The 24936-nt window shown below is 35.5% G+C and overlaps 4 protein-coding genes across 6 annotated transcripts; 1 reads left to right on the top strand and 3 right to left on the bottom strand.

The window, feature by feature from the left end:
- Nucleotides 1-285: 285 nt before the first annotated feature.
- Nucleotides 286-20564, top strand: LOC120204878 (PTI1-like tyrosine-protein kinase 3). Of its 3 annotated transcripts, XR_005523985.1 has the most exons (10): nucleotides 288-479; nucleotides 1071-1239; nucleotides 1609-1862; nucleotides 1962-2088; nucleotides 2179-2452; nucleotides 2577-2709; nucleotides 2795-2881; nucleotides 2981-3235; nucleotides 15481-15483; nucleotides 20551-20564. XR_005523985.1 is itself a non-coding variant. In XM_039204891.1 (8 exons), exons 2-8 carry the CDS (start codon nucleotides 1146-1148, stop codon nucleotides 3107-3109), a joined length of 1098 nt encoding a protein of 365 aa, XP_039060822.1. In that variant the 5' UTR covers nucleotides 286-479; nucleotides 1139-1145; the 3' UTR covers nucleotides 3110-3290. The 3 variants fall into 3 exon arrangements, 2 of the variants coding, with proteins under 2 accessions (XP_039060822.1, XP_039060821.1); XM_039204891.1 differs by lacking the exons at nucleotides 15481-15483; nucleotides 20551-20564 and having other exon boundaries at nucleotides 286-479; nucleotides 1139-1239; nucleotides 2981-3290; XM_039204890.1 differs by lacking the exons at nucleotides 15481-15483; nucleotides 20551-20564 and having other exon boundaries at nucleotides 2981-3290.
- On the bottom strand, nucleotides 11231-11997 carry LOC120204879 (photosystem I reaction center subunit II, chloroplastic-like). Its single transcript, XM_039204892.1, has one exon. It carries the CDS (start codon nucleotides 11926-11928, stop codon nucleotides 11299-11301), a length of 630 nt encoding a protein of 209 aa, XP_039060823.1. The 5' UTR covers nucleotides 11929-11997; the 3' UTR covers nucleotides 11231-11298.
- LOC120204876 (vacuole membrane protein KMS1-like) lies at nucleotides 16497-21351 on the bottom strand. Its single transcript, XM_039204889.1, has 8 exons — nucleotides 20966-21351; nucleotides 20236-20447; nucleotides 19500-19578; nucleotides 18638-18937; nucleotides 18036-18181; nucleotides 17451-17567; nucleotides 17022-17201; nucleotides 16497-16910 (listed from the first exon to the last, which is right to left on the bottom strand). The coding sequence occupies exons 1-8, from the start codon at nucleotides 21021-21023 to the stop codon at nucleotides 16752-16754; spliced, it is 1251 nt and encodes a 416-aa protein (XP_039060820.1). The 5' UTR covers nucleotides 21024-21351; the 3' UTR covers nucleotides 16497-16751.
- A 2158-nt stretch (nucleotides 21352-23509) lies between these two features.
- Nucleotides 23510-24124, bottom strand: LOC120204787 (probable leucine-rich repeat receptor-like protein kinase At1g35710). Its single transcript, XM_039204806.1, has one exon. The coding sequence runs from the start codon at nucleotides 24122-24124 to the stop codon at nucleotides 23510-23512; it is 615 nt and encodes a 204-aa protein (XP_039060737.1).
- Nucleotides 24125-24936: the final 812 nt, after the last annotated feature.

Here is a 24936-nt window from a genome sequence, read left to right on the forward strand (position 1 = left end):
TGAAATTATTTATTAAAATAATATATCATATCAATATGAAATATACTTAATCTACCATATAAATACCATATCAAAATTATGTTTTAATTGACTTTTTTTTAAAATGATTTGATTTTTAGGGATGAAATTTAATAATGATAAATGACTAAATTGATAAAAATGTAAATATTGGAAGTAAATTAATGGTTAGGCCTTTTCAAAAAATTTCTCTCGTTTTCCTTCGACACAAACAAGCAAAAGCATAGGAGGGAGAAAAAAAAACTACCTTTTAAAGATTACAATTCTTTCAATTTCTCTATCTCCGTCTCTCTCTTAGTTTTGTTTTCCTTCTCTATTTTCTCTCGCTCTCTCTCCTTAACAAATCCCTTCATCCGGAACCAATAAAGCTGGTAACAAACCCCAGAAAGAGGAAGAGAAAAAGAGAGAAATTTCTTCCAACAAATCGGAAAAGGAAGAGAGAAAATAGAGGGGAAATCCAGGTATCCTTCTTCGTTTCCAATTTTAATCCTTTAGTTCTTGAAATCTAATGTTTCAGTTTTCTTATCTGTATCCTTTCTTTTCCCTTTTTATTTTTTTCTCATTTCGAAGAGGAATTTTGAGGGTTTCATTTATATTTAGATTCCTTGGACTTCTTTCTTGAATTTTAAGCAAACCCATTTTATAATCGGGGCTTAATTTTTCAGTGTTGTGGTTTGATTTTCGGATTGTTTGCTTTTTGATCTTTAATTTCTCTTTTTTCCCTTAGTTTAATGGTAAACGAGTATAATCGGCCTGGCTTGACAGCAAGGCTTTTAATGAGTATCATTTCTCGTACAATTTTATCTTTATTTGAATGCTCCAGATGTGAATTTTATTGAGAATCATCTCTTGACGTTTGATTAATTGATTATGATTAATTTTATCTATAATTTTATCTACCATGAAGTAATTGAAATGCAATGATGATGTAAATTTGAGCTTTCTTCTGTATGTTCTGTTGCTTTATTTAATTTTTATGTTTTATGTTCAAATGATCTGTTTTGACAATGTTTACGTTGGATTATGAATGGATGTTTTGTGAAATTACGCAGGCACATGCACCTCCTTGAGGCTCCTTTGTTCAATTAGAAAATACTTGCAATTTGTATTTGAAGAAAAGATCAAGGATGCGTCGTTGGCTTTGCTGTTCCTGTCAGGCAGACGAGAGTTATCAACAACACGAAAACGAGCACTTGAAAGCACCCAAGGATCATACGGATGGTATGCTACTTTGTGGCTTACATGATTCGATAATTCCGATTTACTGTTAGAAATCCTTTGGCATTGTGAATGCTGTAGTCATTTTCTTTCAAATACAGATATTACTAAGTTTTACAGATCTTATTCGAATTTAGTATTTACGACACTCGGGTTAATGGGGATGGGAGGCATATTTTCTATTTGTTGGTTCTTCACCAGAAAGTATGAAGTGCTATTTGTATTATGTATACGTGACTGAGCCACTGGAAAACCCCTTTTTTGGCGTCTTAAGCTTGTTATGATTTAGGCAAGAATTAGGAATCGACCTAGATTGACTTATTTATTTTATATTTGACTTTTACTTGCACTCTCATTGTTCATGCCTTTCAGGGCATAATAGAAACTCAAAGGTGCTGGCTCCTATCAAACCGGAAGTTCAAAAATCACCACCACCTATCGAAGTTCCTGCATTACCATTGGAAGAATTGAAAGAAAAAACCGACAGTTTTGGATCAAAGGCTTTGATTGGTGAGGGTTCTTATGGAAGAGTTTATTATGCCGACTTGAACAATGGAAAAGCTGTGGCTGTTAAAAAGCTTGATGTTTCCGCCGAGTCCGAGCCAAATGTAGAGTTTTTGTCCCAGGTGTGTATAACAAATTGTAGTTCTAAAATTCGGGTTGTTTTCGTGTCATGTTTCCCCTTCTTTATTGACGCTTCCCTTGCATGAATTTTCTATGGTTAGGTTTCCATGGTTTCAAGACTGAAGCATGACAACTTTGTCGAGTTGCAAGGTTACTGTGTTGAAGGAAATCACCGTGTGCTTGCCTACGAGTTTGCAACGATGGGTTCGCTTCATGACATATTGCATGGTTCGTGATGCCATCACATTCCGATATAGATATGTCTGATCAGAATGGACTCGTTTAGTTTGACACTTTTCTTGCTTTTGGGAACCATAGGAAGGAAGGGAGTTCAAGGGGCACAACCGGGGCCAGTTCTTGACTGGATGCAGAGGGTAAGAATTGCAGTTGATGCAGCAAGGGGCTTGGAGTACTTGCACGAGAAGGTTCAACCCTCGATTATCCACAGAGATATCAGATCTAGCAATGTGCTTCTTTTTGAAGACTTCAAAGCCAAAATTGCAGATTTTAACCTCTCAAACCAGGCTCCTGACATGGCTGCTCGTCTTCATTCTACTCGAGTTTTGGGAACCTTCGGCTATCATGCTCCAGAGTATCTTTCAAATCCCTTTATATTGTTTATTTTTTCTTTCAAACTGAACCAGTTATTGCCTTTTGCAGAGCTGCAAAGATTATATAGGATTTGGATCTTATTTTATGGCTCGGATGTTTTCTAGGTATGCAATGACCGGTCAGTTGACGCAAAAGAGCGATGTCTACAGCTTTGGGGTTGTCCTTCTAGAGCTTCTTACGGGAAGGAAACCTGTTGACCACACAATGCCTCGTGGACAGCAGAGTCTTGTTACCTGGGTGCGTTTATTCTTTCTCTTATTTCTCCTAATCTTTTCACCTAAAACTCGGTCAACACTTGAACATTCGGTTTTCTCGATTTCAGGCTACCCCACGACTGAGCGAAGACAAAGTTAAACAATGCGTAGATCCAAAACTGAAGGGAGAGTATCCTCCTAAAGCCGTTGCTAAGGTATTCTTATCCTGTATCAGCATAACTTGAACGAGTTCAATTTCGTAAAAAGCACACTGTACTAACATATCGCATGTGGTATGCCCCTGCTTGATGCAGTTGGCAGCTGTGGCAGCGTTATGTGTGCAGTATGAAGCAGAGTTCCGTCCAAACATGAGCATCGTTGTCAAGGCTCTCCAACCATTGTTGAAGCCTCCAGCAGCGGCGGCAGCGGCACCCAAGACTTGAAAAGCAAATCAACCCGAGTTTCTCCTCCAGTTATTGGAACTTCCACAACCTATGAATAGTTTGGTTTCATAATGAAATGCAGATTTTAATCTGATCACTAAATATTAATTATATATACACTCTTATGTTTTTTTTCATATATGACAATGGTAAGCTTAGGATTGGGTTGATCCGTTTAATTTCTGTCGGTTTCCGGTTTCGGATATTGTCGTAAATTGACGACTATGGTTTGGTTTATACTTTGGTCATTGTTACGCTTCATAAATTTGTATGAATGTTTTCGTTGAGAGAGATTTGAACTAATGGAAATGTGATGGGCAGTCTTTGATTTGTTGATGTCTATATCTATTTCCATGAAGGAAAAAGAAACAAAGACTGAACAAGAAGCCATCAAGAAGCCAAAGGACCGGCAAACTAAATAACCCATAACTCATAATGCAATACTGAACAAGAATACATGTAATGGGTAAAATCATCCCAGTACGGTTTAGTGATTATTGTTAAAGGGATTATTGTGTTTTATCTTTGAAGTTCTAGGTGAGATGTGTTCACGTTATCCATTATTAAAAAAGATTAGGTAAAATATAAGAATGGTCCTTTGATTATAGGATACTATTTTATTAAGTCATTCAATTGTTAAAAGTTACAAAATAGTCTTCTGACTATAGTCTCTTGACTATCAAAAGTTATAAAATGGTCATCGACTATCTATTATGTTCCAAACTCGTCCCTTTTCGTCAAAAAATTTATGGTATTCTAAGTTGAATGCTAACTTATTAACTATGATATGATAAAATATGATCTTATAATCTCAAACGACTATCACATCCTAATCATCATGTTAACGTCAAGTTTAGACAACCGCTAATTTTTTTAACAAAAAATGACGAGTTTGGAACATAATGAATAGTCGGGTGGCCATTTTATAACTTTTGATAGTTGAGAGACTCAACAAAGCAACGCCCTATAATCAGAGGATCATTTTTTAACTTTTTAATAACCGAGAGACTTAATATAATAGTACCCTATAGGAGAACTTTTCGTGTATTTTATCCAAAAGATTATTATAATTATTTCTGACTACTTAAAAAAAATTTGTGATCTATGCTTCTCTCTCTAATGTTTAAAGCATTTATTAATGGTTATCATAGGATTTAAAGAAGATGAAAGAGAATTTACTTTTATCTCTCAATTTATCTAGTTCAATTTTGGAGGTTAAAAATGTAAAGAAATTAATGTTTCTCAACTCTTAATAATATTTAAATTTTTTTATTACAAACTCTAAGATAAGAGAATTTTTTATTATTAGTCCCTAAATTTATTTAGTTTAAATATTAAACCTATTAAGTTTTAAATGACGGGTAAAATGAAATAAAAATGAAATATTAAGTATGATTTTAAAAATTATTAAACATTTAAGCATTAAAGCATATAAAAACTATTAATTTAAGTACTAAATACTTCCCAAGCCAAATCCTAAAATCCCAGAACACTCGGTCATCTCTCATTGGCGCCACCATCAGCCGCAGTTAACCAACCATGGATGATGATAACAGTCCCAAAAAGAAAACCCAATGTTTTCCTCTTCTTTCTCAAGTAAATCAAGAACTGGGTCTTCCTTCTTTCGATGAGAAAACTCTCCCTCTTTCTGGGTTTTTGCAGAGAGAAAAGAATGATTGTTCCTTTGGAGTCGATGCCATTGAAGCTTGTCAACAAAAGGATCATCAAAGGAAAAATAAACCTTGGATTCCCAAACTGCAATGGAATCCGAAAAGAAACAGCCTTTGGTTGATCCTGAAGCTGGGAGAATTTTCACCGCCAAAGATCCTGATTTTCCTGTCGGGTTGCCTCCAAAGATTGAAGTCGTTGATGATACAGCTTTGATCGGACCATTCCCACTCTCCACAACTGGAAATTGCAGTGTAAAATACGAGAAGAGGAAGAAGAAGGGGAAGGTTGAAGTTGATGAGTAGAAAGTTAAAAGATCAAGAAGGGGTGGATTGCAAGAAAGGTTTTATCCATGGATTCAACAAAGATAATGTACTCGAGGAAAGAGTTGCAGGATATGAGGTTTGCTAATCTCGATGAACAGTATAGTTTTTGGACGCATATCTATGGTGCCCTTGCCATTGAAGTGATCAAAGAGTATGAAAATTTGGCTAGCTGCAAGAAACAAAAGAACAGTGCAAAGATTGGCAATTTCTGTTGTTGTTGCAGGTTTGGTTGCTGGAAGATGAACAAGGATTGGGGTCAACGTCTTTGTACATTGACGAACCGGGCGGAATCCGATCCGTCAACGCCTTGTTTGCTGTTGTTGCTGATACTTTTAGGCACATTGTATCAGTGTTCAGTTCCTACCCCTATAGGATACTTGTAATAGGATTCTCTTATTCCAGGAGAATGTACGTTGCCGATGTGATCCGGAAATAGACACCGTTTGCTCCGATCTCGACTCGAAAAATTTCGTTGCAGATTCCTAGGCAGTGTTTAGTTTCTTGTATAGGATGGTTGTAAATAGGATTCTAGTTGTAGGAGAATTTGTGTTGGTAATATGCAGGGTGTCATATGGTGAATTCTTTGCAACTTATTTAATGAAATTCAACTTTTGCTGTTACTTCTGCATATTTGTAATGTATTTGCCAACTCTTTGGAACTCGAGAGCTCGTAGGGACGGAACTATGATCAAATATCGGAGAAGATCAAATCATTCGATTATTATTTTATTGTCTCATCATAACACGCGTTCTTAAACCTTTGTTGGTGATGATACTGGGGATAATGTTACTTGCACCATGTGTCCAATGTCGATATTCGTCGTTCTCTTCGCAATCGAATTCGAAAATATTATCTTCTAAAAATGTTTATGAGAATCAATTAGGTTAAAACTTGAGTTTTTCCCCCCTTAGTACATAAAAATAGTAGTCAAAGTGTTAGCTAAGCTTAGTTTAGAAATTTCATTTTATTTTACAATGGGATAGTACAGATTACAAGGGTTTGGAATTATGGGGTACAGAGTTGTACTTGACACCATTGATGCTTGGGATAGGGCATACAAAAGGTACCCGATGGATGTTCGTTTTTTTAATTTAATGTCTAACATTTTTTTTGTGTTTAGTTTGGTGTCTAACGTTTCATTCTGTAACTCAAAATGAGTCACGCCGTGACAGACCATTAATTTTAGCTGTTAAATAACACGTGTCACAATCTAGTAATTTTAAAAATTTTATTTAAAATTAAAAAAATAAAAGTATATATTTTAAAATAGAAAACACAAAACTTTTGAAATAACCCCAAAACTTTGAAAACCTTCATTTCAACCCATTATTAACCTTTAACCCCGTCACGAACCACCCTTCTTCGACCGGTGGTGGTGTACACCGCTGCTCCCACCGAACTCAGTAGCAATCAACGACCTCATCCCGACCCTCAGATCACCCGAAATCAGTCACCGTCGAGCTTAATCGCAATGAAACCATTCAGTCGCCCACCTCCAACCTCGGCCACTGCTCGTCGGGAGTCATCACCACCTAGCCCAGTGGAAACGCCATCCCGGATCAATCATAGCCTAGTCATCCACTCACCTCCAGTTGTCGCCGTTCGTGGTGGAGTTGAAAGTTCGATGAAAAGCCCTAATCACTGTTCGATTTTTGCGATTTCCAGTCGAAATCATCGCCTTTCCACCTCACCGCCACCGAAGCTGAGCTCACCGGTCCTGCCCGACCAAAACTCAACTGGTTTGGTAAGCCACCATCGCCGAGCGGACGAGCTTAGAAGAGGGGCGGCCGAACGGTTTAGGGGTTAGAGGTTGAAATGAAAGTTTTGGGGTTATTTAAAAAATTGTGTTTTCTTTTTTAAAAAATATATATATTTTTAATTTTTAAATATTTTTTTAAAATTATCATATTGTGACATGTGTCACTTAATGGAGAAAACTAACGATCAAGGTGTGACCCATTTTGAGTAACGGAATGAAACGTTAGATACCAAACTGGAACAAAAAAACATTAGGCACCAAATTAGAAAAAAAACTTTAGACACTAAATTGGAAAAACGAGCATACGTTGGGAACCTTTTGTATATATAAGCCTATTATGTTACTTACATCATAGGGTAAACTACGCATTTACTACATAAACAATCATTTTTAGTCTGTTTTAGTATTTAAACTTTTAAATTTTTTTAAAATCGTACCGAACATTTAATTTTTATTTCGTTTTAATTTAAAATTTTCGTTTTATTTTATAATGGGTTAGTACAAATTACAAGGTTTTGGAACCATGGAGTACATGGTTGTACTTGACATTGACTTATTGGCAAGAAAGACTTGTACTGTATCACCATTGTGTAGTACATTTGAAGGCATGAACTAAATCACTGAAAAATAGATTTATAAGCTGCTTGATTCTGCATTTCCATGGCATGAGCAAATGTTGGCAATTGGCGGAGGAGTCCGACCGGGTCGACCCGAGATCAGACACATCACGTTTCCGATTCGAAGTAGTTAAATCTTATCTATAAGTTTTTGACCACTTCGTATGTTCTCAGGTCGACCCTGTAAGAACCCCCTCCGTCATTTTTGTGTGTGCTCTCTAAGTTATGAGTGAATTTTCGAATAAATGCGATCAAATGTTGGTAAAAGGCGGAGGAGTCCAATTGGGTCGACCTCAGAACACACGACGTTAACTCTCGGATTTGAAGTGGTTAAATGTTATCCACGAGTTTTCGGTCACTTCGTGTGTTCTCAGGTCGCCCCTGTGGGACTTTTCTTCGCCCTTTTTCATATAATTTTTAAATTTTATAATCGATTCCGGATATATTAAGGTATTTATCACCATTTTCTCTCTTTCTTTTTCTTCATATGTATGATTTACTTCGAAGAATTAATTTATTTCCGTCCTTTATATCTGTATTTTAAACATAATTATTATTTTTATTTAAGAGTCAAAATTATTAGAAATTAGTCTAAAAAACATAAATTAAAAATTTTTACATGCACGAATCAATATTCTATTATATATTATAATAATGATAATGTCAATTAAATTTAAATTTTCTCAATCTTACGTGAATGTATAATATTGTTAGGCCTGCTTTCATGGCCGAAGATATGGTAACTTGTAAGTACGGAATTAGAATTAAATATCGAGAAAGATCAAATTATTTAGTTATTATTTTATTGTCTCGTCGTAATATATGTGTCAAATGTTGATATTTGTGGTTCTTTTCACATCGATAAATTTTTTATAAGTGTCAACTTTATTTAGAATTGTATTACCGCAGATAATATCATGTAAAATACGATTCCAATAATAAATGATAGTTCTATGTTTATTAATTCATATTACGAATTGTACTCTTTTAATCTTCTCAAATTTATTAGGCTTATGAAATTAATTTTTTAGGGTAAAGTATACAAATGGTCCCTCAATTATAGGGTACTTCTTTATTAAATCATCCGCCCATTAAAAGTTACAAAATGATCTTCCGGTTATAGAATATTGTTAAGTCACTCTACTATTAAAAATTATAAAATGTCATCAGTGAGAACCGCTTAATCCTGGTTACCACATTCTCACCTAGATTGAAGTTTGGAGCTTGCTGTAGGTTTTGTATCCATGTACAACTCCATGTTCATGGCACACATGTAACAATTTCCTCATACCTTCATAATTGGAAAAAAAATATGTAAAATATCAACGCACGATTACAAGCATATGTAAAAATGACCTTTAGCGACGAAGGAAAAGATATAGCAGCGAAAAAAATAAAAGAAAATATGTTTTAGCGACGAAGAAAAAGATATAGTGGCGAAAATAAAGATAACAGTTTTAGTGACGTAAGAAAGATATATCGGCTAAAAATAAAAGAAAATAGTTTTAGCGACGAAAACAAAGATATAGCGGCGAATAATAAAAGAAGAAATGTTTTAGCGATGGAGAATAAAAAAAATAAAGATTTTAGAGTCGAAGAAGTTACCTTGACAATCTCCAAAATAGTTTTGATAACCTTAGCAGCCGCACGTTTCGTATAATGTCCTTTAGCGACGATTCTATCGACAAGTTCACCGTCCCGGCAAAGCTCCATTACAAGATAAACAACTTCATTATCCTCAAAAGCTTCCTTAAATCTAACCAAATTCGGATGCTTGGACAAATGCTTCATGATCTCGACTTCCCTCATTACGTCTTCGATATCGATATCCGTTTTCAGCTTCGCCTTGGATATTTTCTTGCACGCTTAGGCATCTCCGGTTTCTAGCTCGATACATTGATACGTGATCCCGAACTCGCCTCTCCCCAAATCATTCCCTAACTCATATTTCTCCAAGATGTTCTCCTCCAACGGATCTTTCAAGACCTTGATGTTAGCTGATCGCGTGCTCTTCGATTTCCATATGCATTTCGGGTTGAAATAGGAACGTTCAACTTTTATAAAATTATTAATTTAATCGAGTTTTACTCGCCCTTAATCATACAAAATCTTTTTAAATATATTATACCATACTTTTTCTTCTCGTTTCATATGTTTTGACAGTATAACAATGTTGAATTATCTATCAATGGAAAGTTTGAGAGCTGAATGAGAAGGGTAGGGTCGTGTATTTTTATTGCATTGTATTTATCGTGATTGTAGACATAACGAGGGTTATTGCGGTCATGTAATAACGCTTTCGAATGATGCCGTTATATAACGAATGCTATTCTGAAAACGAATCGCTATTTAAATCCCTAGAAGTTCTTAGACCAGTATCGATTTGTTCGGTTAAAACCGAGTCCATTAGGTCACAAATTAAGAAGATGGGTCCAATTTGCAAAGCCTAAGATCAGTTGGGGTATACAACTACCTTGCCTTGGTAGAAACTTGAAAACCTAGAAATTGAACCGATATAGCTATCGTTAAAATAAGAGTAATTATACAAATATCGTTTGAGAATATTTTTTTTCTAATTTTTATTAAGTTTAAAAATAACAGTAACGTACCACATCATATAAAACTAACGAGAGGTAATGTTAGAGAGCTTATTGAAAACAAACTGAAAGTTCGATGACTATATTGTAGATTTTAAAAGTTGGGTGACCAAAATACAAGCATCCTATACCATTTATGTAGTTTACCCCGAAAAATAAAATTTGATTACGTATTTTTATTAATCTAGCGTTCTTACAAGTGGTAGTATTTGTTCTAAAGATTCTCAACCATTTGACAATAAACGCTAAAATACCCTACAGTAACTAGTGCTCGAACCTAAGAATGAGGAAGTTTATGGCACACTATTGGCTGAAAGCACATTAGGTGTACACCATGACCATTTCCTCACCTATTACCTTGACCTTGATGTGGATGGTGAGTCCATCTCGTTCGTCAAGTCCAAATTGCAAACTGTGAGAGTGAATGACCAGAGCTCACCTAGAAAGAGTTATTGGAAGGTCGTTAGTGAAACGACTAAGACCGAGTCGGATGCCAAAGTTGAACTCGGGTCGGACTCGGCTGATCCCTTGGTTGTGAACCCTAACAAGAGGACTAAAATGGGTAACCTCGTCGCTACTGTTTGATCCCGGGATCGATCGCAGGTCCGCTTTTGACCGACGATGATTATCCGCAAATTCGGGGAGCCTTTACCTAGTACAATGTGTGGGTTACGCCGTATAACAAGTCGGAGAAGAGGGCAGGGGGAACGTATGTTGATCAAAGCAGGGGAGATGACACATTAGGTATCATCGTGTACCATACCAAGAAGATTTCCCTTTGATGCCGACAATAAGCACCGGATTCGAGCTCCGGCCGGCCAACTTTTTCGAGAACAATCTGGTGCTTAAAGTGAAAGCTACCCACACTAATGTCCGGTGGCCTAATTGCACCATATGAAGCCTGGGACGCAAGCTGTGAATCAGCTTAAGAACACTAAACATCAGAAACAATGAATTTGTTTGGCCAAACTCTCTTAGGTTTTAAAGAAAGAATCCTGATTTTCTGCCATTACAGATTAGTATGCAAATTGGGTTGGATTGAATATATCTTATTTCGAATCGGATCTAATCCGAATGTGACTTATCGAACAAAACAAATATATCCTTAGAACAATCAAGTTTATCGAATCGAACATAAAATCTGACACATCGATGAACATAAGAAAACCAACACAGTGATTAAATTACAAACACAATCACATATCATGGTATCATATTGAATCACAGATCATAGACCTGCTTGCCAGTGAACTTGACCTCAATAGGGCTAACATTCTTCCCAATGCTCCTAAAGTTCAGCCCTACACCTTGTCGGCCAGGGTTCACCTTCTCGGGGTACACACCATCTTTGGGGTGCAAATATTGGACCTCACCATTGGGGAACACCCTGTAGAATTGGTACTTGATCTTGTACTTGGACCTAAGCCTAGTCCCCAGAGCCAGGCACTGCTCTTTCCTAGCCAACTTGAGCAGGTTCGGACCTTGTCTCATGATAGCTGCACCACCCGTCGGCATCTCGAATATTTGTTCCTTGGGTGACTCCCATGTGATCACATAAAACTCTTCCACTTGTGCCTTACGTAAAAGTCCACCCGTACTACCGCCGAATATCGGTGACGGGGTGTTCGGGTCGAGCTCGGGTGTGGTGAACCCGACCGGGGCTTCCTTTGTGGCGGTCGTCGACTCAGCTTTCTCTTCGGTTGCTTCGGCCTTGATGGTGGTACGTTTTGTGAACTTGAAGGTAGGGAGTTTTACGGATGACGGTTGCTTCCATGGCACGGCGACTCGGTTGCCGGTGTGGAGGGTTGTGGGAGTGAGAAGGGAGGCTTGGGTTGCCGTTGCCATTGCCATTGAGAATAGGGAGTGAAATGGTATTTTTTGTTGGCCAAGTTTGATTTTGTTAGAGATGATCAGATTAGAAAAGAGAATAAGTGGTGGAAAAGTTTGGTCCTGGATAAGGTAGGATGTGTTAGACCAATTAGATTATGTGATTTTGATACTTAGGCTTACCCACACCTCACCCTTTTAATTTATTTAAATTTTAGCACCGATCAATCTATATCAGTGATTAAATGGATAGTTGTTATCTTTAGAGATTATGAGTTCGAGCATCAAGAGTATTTGAGCGTTTATTGTCAAACAATTCAAGTCTTTAAAACAGAACTGCTAATGTGACATTTTATTTTTTTTCCAATGATGAAGTGGTATTTTCTTATGGTGACACATTAATATTACCATTAAGTTTTTAATAATGAATACCAAAAAGAAATCTGAATTAAACATTAGGTATAATTTCAAAAAATTAAAGTAAATTTTAAATATCAAAATGGAACAAAAATAATAATTTAGATATTAAATATCTAGTTTACCACAGTTCCGAACTCTGCAAAGAAATGAAGGGTTCAAATGTAGTTACTTAAATATATGGATATATGAACATGCGTACATATGTACGTATGTATATATGTATGTATGTATGTACGTCATATGTATGTACTTACGTACGTACGTACGTATGTGTACGTACGTATGTGTGTATGCACTCATGTATATATGACTTGCCTCTTAATTAGATCAACAGGGAGAGCCTGGTCTGTGAAAACCCAGTTCTTGTAAACAGAAGAAGACATTTCCAGGGCATGTTTTCCCGGAAAGACAGTCAATTCGAATACCCCGCCGGCATTGATGAGGATCTGCCGGGCCAAAGCGTTTATGTTCATCGTGTCCCGGAAATGGGGATGTAAGAGCTTATATATGGGGTGAACCACACTCAGCTGCCTATTACTTGCAATTATGAATGGCTCAATCACAGCATGTGTGTTCAACCTGCAAACATGGCAAATAAGCATTGTGAAGCCATATACAACTTCCATACATTTTAGTACGTTTATTGAGCTTTGGCATTGCAATGTTATACCAATGAGAAATGAGCTGATGGTAGCTGGAATCGTTCACGGCAGCATAAGCTTTGGCCAACTGCCAGACCGAGCCTTCGATTCCGTCCTCTGCCAGACCCGACGTCTGAGTGTGGTTTCGTCACCCGTCGAAACAACCGCCGAAGGGTAAGATGCCCAAGCTCGGCATCCTGCGTTTGAATGAGTCTCGGCGTTTGGTCATTTGGGGCTTGGGAGCCATGTTCATTGTGCTTTATAAAACTCTCTTTGTTGCGTGGTTTTCAGAATCGGACCGGTTAGCGAACCGATCATGTTATCGGTTTACTGGTTCAATCGGTTGAATCGGTCTGACCGGTCGGAAGAACCGAACGATGTCATAATTATTTAAAAATTAAATAAAAATACTAAAAATATTTAATAAAAAATAATTTTTTATATCACAAGTCATATTCAAAGCAAGTCATAACATATATAAGTTAAAAACCATAAAATTAAGTGAAACAAAATGATTCAAATTAACTACAACATAATATTTAAGGTAAAACATATTAAATAATAAATATAATTATATAACTATAATTAAAAAATAAATTTGGGGTTAAAAAAATCATAACAAAATGATATTGTTTGGTTTAATTTTTTTAAAAAAACAATCTCACATGGCTAAGAAACATAGAAGAGCATCCCAAAAGTTTAAAGAGTAAAAATATGAGAACAAAACAATCTCACATTGCTAAGAAACATAGAAGCGCATCACAATTAACTTTTATAAATAATAGAGGTAATTTGACATTCAAAATCATGGAGTCTTTTGATGAGCATTGAGTGAACTATTCTTTCACTTCAATTAAGCTCGAATTTTAGGCTTCAACCGAGCTTCTAATTTTTTTTTGAGTTCAAACCTTTTTGAGTTCAAGTTTCAATATTATATTTCGAGTTTGAGTTGAACTTGATAATTTTTAGCTTGTGAGTTTGAGTTAAGTTGAGCTTACTTTTAAAGTTTTTAAGTTCGAGTCGAGCTCAGCAATACTCGAGTTCGACTTGGCTCGTTTAACAAACGACGTTGTTTGATTTAATTTTTTTTTTAAAAAAACAAAAATCCCAGTTTTTTCCGGTTTTCAGCACTTCCGATTCGAACGGTTCAGCGGTTATGGTCGGTTCACTAATAACGGTTCAACCGGTTTAGATTGAACTGAACTAAACAACGGTTTCCGATTGAACCGATTGAACCGGCCGATCCGGTCCGGTCCGGTTTTCAAAACATAGCTTTGTTGAACAAAACATTTACTGTTTAAGGTGAAATGTTTATAGATACGTGGAAAAGGACTCCACGTGTTAAGCTTTTTTCGCTTTCATCAACGGCTGTGATTATTAGTCTGTGATCCCCACCAATGGGATATTATCATTTTCAGTCCAAATTATTCTTTGCCCTTGTTCTAAGCTATGTTAGTTTTTGTAAGAAGTATTTGAAGTCAATATTGACAACAGGGTTTCAAATCGTGGTCACGGTCGCGTTTTCAGTCATTTCGGGTTAACTGTGATTGTGGCCGTCGCGGGCACTATTGAGGGTGTAGCGGGTAACTCGGATGGCGGCAAAATCGCTATTTCGCTGGAGTTATCACGTTTTCGGACTGTGATTTAAAATCCTGATTGACAACACATACACACCTTACAGACTATACTACTTGAACTCAATATCTCAAATGATAATAATACTCTCTTTAACTACTGAGATCACTCAATGGATTCATTTGTAGTCAATATTTGTGTCTGGATTCGAAATATCACGAACTTAAAAATGATTAAAACGAACCAAACTCAAATTATTAGGACAAGAAGTTACTAAAACATAAAATGATCTGAATCTCTAGTGATCTAATCCAAAAAACACGGACTTAAAATGACTAAATTAAAAAAAATTAAGCTCAAAATGACTCGAACCTGAATCGACATAAACTTAAATGACAAAAAAGACCTTGACATTCTAGTAAATGGCCTTCCTTTTCTTCTCTTGTTTGTTGGGAAGGTAAAAGAAAAGAAGTAAATGGCACCCACTATGCTGATGAAGGTGGATGTGATGTTGCTTCATCTTTTATTATGGCAGTTGCTTTTTGATGTTTTTATATGCTTTGTTTCCCTCCCAATACCGACCCTACTGTTGAATGTCCGTATCTCTAATATTTCTGATGTTTGAATTCGGAATTTTAAGGAATAATAATAATTCTTTTATCATCGAGGTCATTCGGTCCGTGTATTTATTAAAAAAAATTAAATTTATTATTTAATCATTAATAATATATACAATTATGAGCATCGAATATTAAATCTATGTAGGTAAAGTTAGTAGGAAGGGAAAGTTGGACCATCTACTTTGGATAAAATGGATAATGTCTCCATAGTGAGGGTTTTAGCATTTTCCAAGATCTACCATTGCTTCTTTTAATATATTGGAAGCTATTGTGCACCGAATGTTATTATATTTTAATTAATTATTATCTAAATATTTGAGTTTGTAAAAAAAAATTGTGATATGATTTATTAATTTAATAATTAAAAGATTCAAAATTTTATGATTATTTTAAGTTTAAAAAATATGGAGTACTCAATAATTCAACGTGCATAATGGAAGGCGCGGATCATGATTCACGCCTTCCGTATGTGTCAGACGTTCACCATACGCACTTTTCTTACGTGGCGCTAGCTTGAAGAAAACCCCGCAAATGTACAGTTGGCAATTTGCTCTTTATTTTCATCGTGTCAAAAAAAGTACTAGATAAGTAATATTAGGGAAGAGAGTACCTGATAGATAATTATTGGATCTAAGGGTGATATTTCGATAGAAACACCCTTAGTGGTTAGTAACATTAACCTCCTTGTATACAGAGTTTAAATCCTACTCACTTTCCAACTAAAAAAATATTAAATAAAAATTCTCAATCATTTGACAATAAACATTCAAACACCTTGTAATTACTACTATTAAGTGGCGGATCTAGAAATATTTTTTAGGGTGAGCATGTATATGTTAAATGTATAAAATTTTTGAATGAGGTAAGCATAAATAGAATTTCAAGGTGGAAACCATCAATAAAATATGTCACTAATCGAAGAAAATTCAGATTTCAAGGTGGATACAATAGCATTTCAGGGTGTACATGTGCCCAAGCTCAATCATAAGTGCATCCGCCAATACTACTACTTGAACCTGAGACATATAAGAATAATCACCATTCCTTTAACCACCGAAGTTGCTTTCTTCGTAAAGTTAATATTTATTTATGTAAGAATTAACCCATGAAGTTTACAACCTTTTTAATGATAATGTGACACTATGAGATTAAACCATATCACTAGGACTAAAAATAGATAAAAATCTAAGTTCAAAGACTAGAGTGAACCAAATAGAAATTCATAAATCAAATTGAAAAAACAAATTACTAAATTCAAGGACTAAATATTACATTATCCTAAAATCAACAGGTAAATCCTGTTCAATCAAAAGATTACTCCAATTTCCATTAAAATATAATTGTGATATTAAAGGGGCATTCACCCAAATTTTGTAGTCAAAAGCCCCAAAACAATGATTAAACATGAAGGATAAATAAAATCTCTAGTTTCTGTTTGTATAGGTTCCCCTACTATATAACATATATACAACCTTCTAAATGGGGGAGAACTTCAATGGTAATTCATGAGGGACAACCAAATTGTAGTTCAGCTACTTGTAAATGAGAATGACGACGAAGGACGACGAGTGCTTTCGTCGAATTCCTAATCTTAATGCGTTGAAGCGGATAAAGTCTCCGCAAGTTGCTTATCGTGCTGCTTTTTCAGGTACCTCTGAGCAGTCGCATTGACGATCTTGACAAAGAAGTTCATAAGCATAAGCCACACGATGGTATTCCATATCGAAGTAAATGAAAAATCCCACTTTCCCTGAGGCGGTAGAACGGATTTGTTAAAAAAAATATCGGATTTGACTAAGTAGGCTAGTCGAGTAAAACTCGGGATTAAAATAGATTTTTTGTACCGGCTTAAGGAAAGTACCTTGCTATTTGAAGGCACTGGATGAGGGGCAGCCAAGTACTTCTCTTTGACTGAATGGAGTTTTGCTGTGAGTGCGGGCAAGGAAGAACCGAATCCGGGTGTGAGGCTTAGCACCCAGATCAATTCATTCTCTATCCAGTCTAGGAGTTGATTATTACAGACAGAGATAATAAACACCGTCTGCAAGAAAAGGAAACGATACATACTTCTACGATGCTTGCAGATTTCAAATCAAGAAAATCAAGCTTCATTAAGAATAATAAAAATATATGGAGCTCATTTGTCTGGTAGAAGTCAATTGCACCAAAAAGGGTTGGAGCATTTTGGACAATGTCAATACCGAAAGGCAAACAATGAACACAAAGAAAGCATCATAGTTGAGGTTCAGCTTGTATGTAACACGCAATGAGAACATCGCAATTCACAGACCTGCATGTGAGTTTTAATGATTGCCTTCCCAATCAATGTAGCGAGAAAGAACTTCCAGAATGGAATCCCAAATTGTCCACACATGATGCCAGCAAGGTCAAATAAAGGATTTGGGACCTGAACATGATTCAGTTCATCAACAGCAGGTTTGCATGATAAATAAATCAAAAAATGGCACAGATAGTATTTATAATCCGCATTCAACTCATATGGAACACAATTCAAGATTCTCTATCTTGCTCAAGCAACATAATACCACACTTCACAACTGACGGGGAAATTCGCACATTATATTTATCTTAGCAACAATGTTTCTAGCTTGAAAATTTTACTGGATGATATAGTTAACGTCCTAAACAAGGATTTTCTCCGAAGAAAATGCATCAGAACATTGTTATTTTATGCCAGTATGGCCGAAGGCCCTAGGTGTGCATTTATTAACATGCATCCAGAAAATAAAACAGAGATATAACTGTCGGACCACTAAACATGCACTAAAAATAAAACATTTTATTCTGCATCAATATTTTGCATTATTCAAATTGATGTGCAACAAATGAAAAGAACAATGAAATTATAACTGACCGAGGCGAGCACTAAAATGGTGAAGAAATTCATGTGTTGAGAGTGGGATAACAGCCAGCGCTCGATTTGTCTCAGCCGAGTAGCTATGACTCCATTATCCTCACTTGATGAATGATCCATTTCTTCTAAGGCATCAATTCTGCTGCCTGATAAAGCAGAAGGTCAACATGAGCCGGTTATTATTCTAACAGTATGGAGTGCTAGACGGAAATCTAAATACAAGTCTTTGACCACCAACAATCAGACAAAAAAACAATCAAGGGTCTGAAATTCATGGAGAAAAAATAAAATATTATATATATTTTTAAAAAGGGGGTAACTACAATGCAACTCAAGCAAATTTGATTAAGAGACAACATTTAAAACCTTTAAGTTGGTAATCAAAGTAAAACTTCAAGATAAGTGGGATCAAGGAACTCCTTTGCACTGTCAGTACCATAAAGTCTTAAGTTGCAAAGTTAGCATTATATCACTTATCAAACCCAATGCAAATAAGATTGGGGCATCTTCCGGAAATGCCCTCATCAGCCTTCCATAAACAGATTCTTCTAGCAAACCTTGTTATTGTAATAAGGTACATAGTGTAAAGATGTGATTCCCACCTGCCCTTGAGATAAAGTAAGGAGGAAGCTCTCCAAGTGCAGTCCCAAGACCCCATAAGATAGACTCCACCTGCACCTGAGGCAATATGCTGCTAATGGGAACCCTTGACCCATGTGACGATGAAAATAATGGGGGCCCAAACTCTCTGCAGGGTTTATCCAGCCATGAAGGACCTCTCTTTAACTGTATTGTATCATATGGAGCACTCTTCAGGTCTATTCGTCCACATTGCATTGCTTTTATTGTAAACAAGGCAATATGAGGACCCAAATAAAGGACAAAAGTGTGCAGACCGGATCCTAGAATAAGAAAGGTAAATTAGAAAAGCACATGATTCCGATCTATTTCTTCTGGTGTACACAAAATTTCCTTCTGTATCAAGGCAGTATAAACATTAAGCAGATCAGATTTCATAAAAATTTCCTTGGCATATATTAAGTGTGAATAGCAGAAACCAGATAAATGGATTTCCTCCCTTTCATCCAGGAAAAGTGTTTAAAATGCAGTGGTACATCATACACAACAATCTTTGAAACAATCGTTGAAATGTTATTTCTAATAATCACATTATCCCAGTTTTCTATTTTTCAACTACATTTGGTAGAAACAGATTAAACAAACCTTAGCGACTATAAAATTTAAAAACAGCAATAATTACAAAGAAATCCATCTACAAGATTAGAACTATGCTTCAATGCAGAAGAAATTGTGTAATTCCACCATTTTACATCTGCTTAAGTCAGCCAGTGTTGAAAGAAAGAGTTAAAATAAACAAAGCAGGCTGGTATAACAGCAATGAATTATTCATTGTGCACACTCCTCCAGACAACATAAAAGATATTCTGAAATCAATGTTCTTACCAAGACCAATTGAAGATGCAACACCAAGTGCAATCCACCATAATCCAAATCGAACATACTTAGAAACTTCCTCAACATGCTGATGAAAAAATATAATCAAGGCATCAACTGTTAATTATTGTTTCCATTAATCTGATTAAAATAAATGATGAAAAATAAGAATGAGAAACAAAGACTTCAACAATATCGAGCCGAAACTTACATGTAAACAAAAGGTTTCAAAAATATATACTATCATTAAGACACAATAAGAACCGGCAAGACCCCACCCCACCCCCTCCCCTAACCCCACACAGAAGGAAAAGAAAGCAAAAGTTATTTTAAAAAACACACACACACACACACTAGATTTTTTCTATTACTTGAGAGAAAACAATAATAATAATGTGGCTCAGTGGCTGTAAAGCTATTTTACAGCTATCAATACGAGGTTTACAAATAGAGTTTTAATCCTGACCATATATTTAAACTGAATATGTAACTAATCATCCTAGCCATTCATCTTTGATTCTTTATATCTAATAATTTAAAAATAAGACAAATAATAATGATAAAATCTCCTGTGCAACATTTGCATCCCTCAATTGCATAGCTAAATTTAGCAGATAATACAAAGCACTCACTCTTAACAAATAAAAACCATTCCGACGGCATAAAGAAGTACACTGCATTATATCAAAAGAAAACCATGACAAAGAATGATGGATTTAGCAGGATAACCTACAAATTTGATTACCTTCTCATGAGGACCCTCAACGGTCATGAGCAAAATTCCAAGAACAGCTATTAGAGTGCTCGAAAGCATAAGCCAACCACCTTTTTCCAAAAGATACGATACTGATCGAGTGAAATACTGAAGGATAGCTAGAGTGAAAACCTTCAGTGTTTTGAAGGGCTGTGTAGTCAAGGTTAAATTTTCTAATTCAAGACGATATCTCTCACGAATATCTGCAAAATTTAACAAATCTATCAGCTATGGGTCCAGAAAACTCCATTGACTAAACATTTTCTCCTTATACGGCAAATCAGAATAAGCTAAAACAAGAAACAGTCATATGATATCCTCCTTTAATTCACTAATCTAAGATGCAGAAAGTATTCAATTGATAATTACCTTTTTGTGCCTTCAAACCCAAAATCTACTTCATTTTTTTTATCTCTGTCATACATTCAACTCATTTTAATCAACCTAATTATAAACCAGCATATTTTTTCGGAGGAAATCGGTTAATTTAATAGCTGATTTTTACAATATTACAATAGTAAAAAAACTAATCTAATAAATGAACTAGACAAATATCTTAAACGATAAAGGATCTAGAAAAACCCAACTTCAATCAAGTTCGTGAAGTAGAATTAAATGAGGGAAAACCCCTCAATGACACAAAAAACGAACATAAATGGAAACAAAATTTCAAAATTTTCAGGAGGGAAAAACACGTAAAAGTGAAAAAGAGAGAACTTTCCATGTATGGATGATTCCATTTGTTGAGCAGAAGAAGTACCACCTTTGCCTGAACCCATCTCCTAGCTCACACACTACGCTTCAATATATATATTTTTTCTTCAATTTATTCAAGAAACTTGAGATTTTCGTCAATATCTAACACTTTCTGGTGATGAGAAAAGCTATGAGTCTGGGCAAGAATCTGGCGGCTTTAATCGTATAACTTGGAATGGAGTCAACCCCTTCTTTTCGGTCACCAATAATAAATTCAAAGAGATTTCTTTCGTGAAACAATAGAGCAGATCTAGATAAGAAGAAGAAGAAGGAATCAAAATCTGAAGATTAAGCTGTTTTAGCGTGAGTATCTCTTCTCTTCTTACCTTGAGCTGCTGCCTTTTTCTTAGCTCTCCTGCGATTTTATCAGGAGGCACTTGGAATATTATAGTTTGATCCATTTTCACATGCCGAAAGTTTTAGGTTAAATTCTAAAATTAACCCATATACTTTACCAAAAAGCCTTTATCAGTCCCCTAAGTTTAATTTCAGTGAATTTTCAATCTTTAAATCACACAAGGTTTTTTGACGATGGTCTACATTTGATTTCGAGGGAATATTATCGGAACTAAGATTTTTTTAATTGCATACATTCGTGTTTATAGTAAGGATCCAAGTCTATGTGACGTGTAATCTAATGGGAGGCTCTTGTCGGTGAATAAGATTATTGAAGTGTAAATTATTATAACATTTAGTGATTTATTTGTAATTTATTTGTATAACGTTTGTTTATATTCATTTATTTAGTTAAATAAATGAATATGAATAAATTTTTTTATGTTCATTTAATAAGCAAACGAATACAGGTAAATGTATAGTAGGTTTGTTTATGTTCATGAAATAGTTCTTTGACTATAGATATTGTTTTGTTGAGTCTATTGACTATTAAAAATTACAAAATGATCATCCAACTATTCATATGTTTTAAACACGTATTTTTCATTAAAAATTGGTGATCGTCTTAGTTTGGCGTAACTTGTTAACTGAGATATGATAAAATCTGATCTCAAAATTATTTGAGTTGTATTTAGTTTATCACTCTTCGATTACATTATGTCAGTATTTGAAACATTATATCATCGATCCAGTGTTTAAAAGTAACGATAATGCCAATAGAGATACTTAAAATATGATTTTATCATATCTCAATCAAAATAATAACATTCAGTTTAAACTATCGTCAATTTTTTTTTATAAAAAAAAGACACAATTAAGACATATGAATAGTAGAAAATATTGCAATAGGGAGGCATTTTATGATATATTGAATTTTCCTTTTTAAGGAACCCGTAGGGATTTACGGTGAAGCTCAATGATCAATCGAATATTTTGTAAAGAGGGGTTGAAGTGGATTTGAGGAAAATTTAGGGATTAAGAAGATTTATGGATGAGAAAATTGATGCACAAATATTTATAGTTGTTCGACTTTCTCAACCAAAGTCTATATCTACTACATTAGCTCATCACCAATGATTTTCTAACAAATTCACTAATTTGTTCTTTCTTTTTCAAGGACAAAGAGATAATATTTACAAATCTATATATTTTCAATGGCGAAGATATAATCACTCCTCTTTTACAAAGGTTAAGAAATGTAAACAATAAAACCTCACAATGTAGGTGTTTATAAATTAAGCTCACTAAAACTAATATTTACAAGAGAAAGGAAAATAAGAATGAAAAACTCTTCTCTTGTGTTTGATTGCTTGGATAGGTGTTCTAACCATTCTTCAAGTGTCCTCTTGTTTTTATAGGTTGGAATGTGTTTGTGGTTGTTTCTAGCTGTTGGGGATGATTTGGAGCCGTTGGGATAATTTTTCTGCAAAATAAAACTGCCGAGGACAGGGAGTATCAGTACTCTTTTAATGAGTATTGGTACTTCATTTATAATATTTAAATAAACTAGCCGTTGGGCCTGACCAGTATCGATATTATGCTCATGGTATTGATACTACTGTGTAAAGTAGTATCGGTACCCCTTTGAGTATTTATACCTATTTTGCATTCTGGAATTTGAACAATTTGGAAAACACTGGTAGTATCAATACTACCTAGAGAGTATCAATACTTCTCTTACCTTTGGTATCGGTACCATGTGAACATAATCGATATTGTTCATGCAGTATCGATATTGTAATAACAATATCGGTACTATGTATCCAGAAAATCAGTTTTGTGCTCAAATTCTATTTTAATGGGCTTTGAATTATTTTTGAAAACTTTGAACAAATTCAATTCAAGTCCTAAAACATTTTGCCTTAATTTGTTATATCACAATATTATAAAACATGGTTCAACAGAACTGATACAACGTGATAACCCCTTGTTTCCTCGAAAAGGATCGGGAGAAATCTTATAACAACCATTTTTATTATCGAGAATACGAAGCCAAGTAGAAGACAAGTTTGGGACATAACCGGAGAGTTGGTTGAAGCTGAGGTCTAAATATGATAACATGGAAAGCTTGGAAATCTGAGAGGGGATGAAACCATTCAAGTTTTTCAATTTCCTAAGGGATGGAACCTTCAAGTTGGTTATCATCAAGGGACAGAGTTTCCATATTGGTTAATTGACCCAAAGCAGAAGGAATGGAGCCAACAAGCACGTTGTTATCTAAATCCAAAATAACCAAATTTGATAGAAGTCCAATTTCTGATGGGATGGATCCCTTAGTTTGGTTATCAACAAGATACAAAGTCTGCAAATTGGTTAAGTGACCCAAATCAGAAGGGATATGATCATTAATATAATTATTGGAAAGGTCGAGAAACTTTAAAAGGGTAAGGTTTCCAAGAGGAGGATGTAACTCACCAGATAAATCACAAGAGGACAAGCCAATGCACTCCAATGCATATGGATCACCTATTCCAGGTGGTATATTTCCACCATCTTGACTACCACTAAGATCAATTTTGGTGATGCTTCCTGCAGGGTTGCATGAGATACCAGGCCACTTGCAACGTTGTGAAGTGTCGTTGCTATGGTCATTCCACCATCCACTCTCTAACACAACTTTGGCTTCAGACTCCAATGATGACTGCTCTGCTATTGTATCAGCAAAGGAAACAAGGATGTTAACCCACACTTCTCCTAGAATAATGTGATGGGCGAATGATGAGGCCATGTTTAATTAGCTATGCTTAATTATCTGCCAGAAATTTCTTCAGAGTGAGCTTGATTTTAGTTTTCGTGATAGCATCATGAAATTTCCCGAGGTCCACAAAACATATAAAGAGATTAATCTTCAGCCGCACCGCCATTGAAGAAGTACCTTCGTCAATCGAATGCCTGAAAAGGCTCACATTTCTGGATTTTAGAGGCACAAGGATTGGTAATCTTCCCAGCAGTGCCAATATTGTTAAGTTGCATGCCCTCGAAGATATCAATTTATCGTATTGTTAAAATATCACCAACTTTCCCTATGTTCCAGAGAACACAGAGAATTTATATTTAGCAGACATTACGACAGAAGAAGTGCCATCATCATCGATTGCAAGCCTTCCAAGTCTTATCCAGTTGAGTCTAAAAACTTAAACATCATCAGGTTACACTCTTATGGCGCCGTCTCATCTTGCACTTGATCTGAATGGTTGTTCAAGTCTAACCATAAAATCGCATATCTTAGACTATCTGAGGATGCAATTAAAGAATCTTGATATAAGTGGGGTAAATATCATAGATGATGGTGGGGTAAATATCACATTTTTCGGTGACAGTCATTGTATAGTTAAGTTCTGCATACAAAAATCAAATAAAATCCAATTAACTCACTTTTAATCAACTCACTGGTCCTTATCATTAACTGTTTTGTCTCGACATTTACATATCGAAAGCATTGGTTCGTGCCAGTATCATTCACTAGGCCACGAGCAAGGTTGTTGCTGTAGCTCGTTCCATGTCTAAGGATATGAAGTTTGACTTAGGTAGTTAGGTTCC

Source organism: Hibiscus syriacus, unplaced genomic scaffold, assembly GCF_006381635.1.
Source record: "Hibiscus syriacus cultivar Baekdansim isolate YM2019G1 unplaced genomic scaffold, ASM638163v2 tig00011718_pilon, whole genome shotgun sequence".
NCBI classification, from domain to species: domain Eukaryota; kingdom Viridiplantae; phylum Streptophyta; class Magnoliopsida; order Malvales; family Malvaceae; genus Hibiscus; species Hibiscus syriacus.

Bases quoted from the DNA above. Each gene is read 5' to 3' on its own strand.
- LOC120204878 (XM_039204891.1), top strand. From the start codon at position 1,146: ATGCGTCGTTGGCTTTGCTGTTCCTGTCAGGCAGACGAGAGTTATCAA. The intron at 1,863-1,961 runs GTGTGTATAACA...TTCTATGGTTAG, and splicing joins ATGTAGAGTTTTTGTCCCAG to GTTTCCATGGTTTCAAGACT. The intron at 2,453-2,576 runs GTATCTTTCAAA...GATGTTTTCTAG, and splicing joins TTCGGCTATCATGCTCCAGA to GTATGCAATGACCGGTCAGT.
- LOC120204879 (XM_039204892.1), bottom strand. From the start codon at position 11,928: ATGGCAATGGCAACGGCAACCCAAGCCTCCCTTCTCACTCCCACAACC.
- LOC120204876 (XM_039204889.1), bottom strand. From the start codon at position 21,023: ATGGGTTCAGGCAAAGGTGGTACTTCTTCTGCTCAACAAATGGAATCA. The intron at 19,579-20,235 runs GTAATCAAATTT...TTTTTTCATCAG, and splicing joins TTGAGGGTCCTCATGAGAAG to CATGTTGAGGAAGTTTCTAA. The intron at 17,202-17,450 runs GTCTGTGAATTG...CTTTTCTTGCAG, and splicing joins TCATTAAAACTCACATGCAG to ACGGTGTTTATTATCTCTGT.
- LOC120204787 (XM_039204806.1), bottom strand. From the start codon at position 24,124: ATGGCCTCATCATTCGCCCATCACATTATTCTAGGAGAAGTGTGGGTT.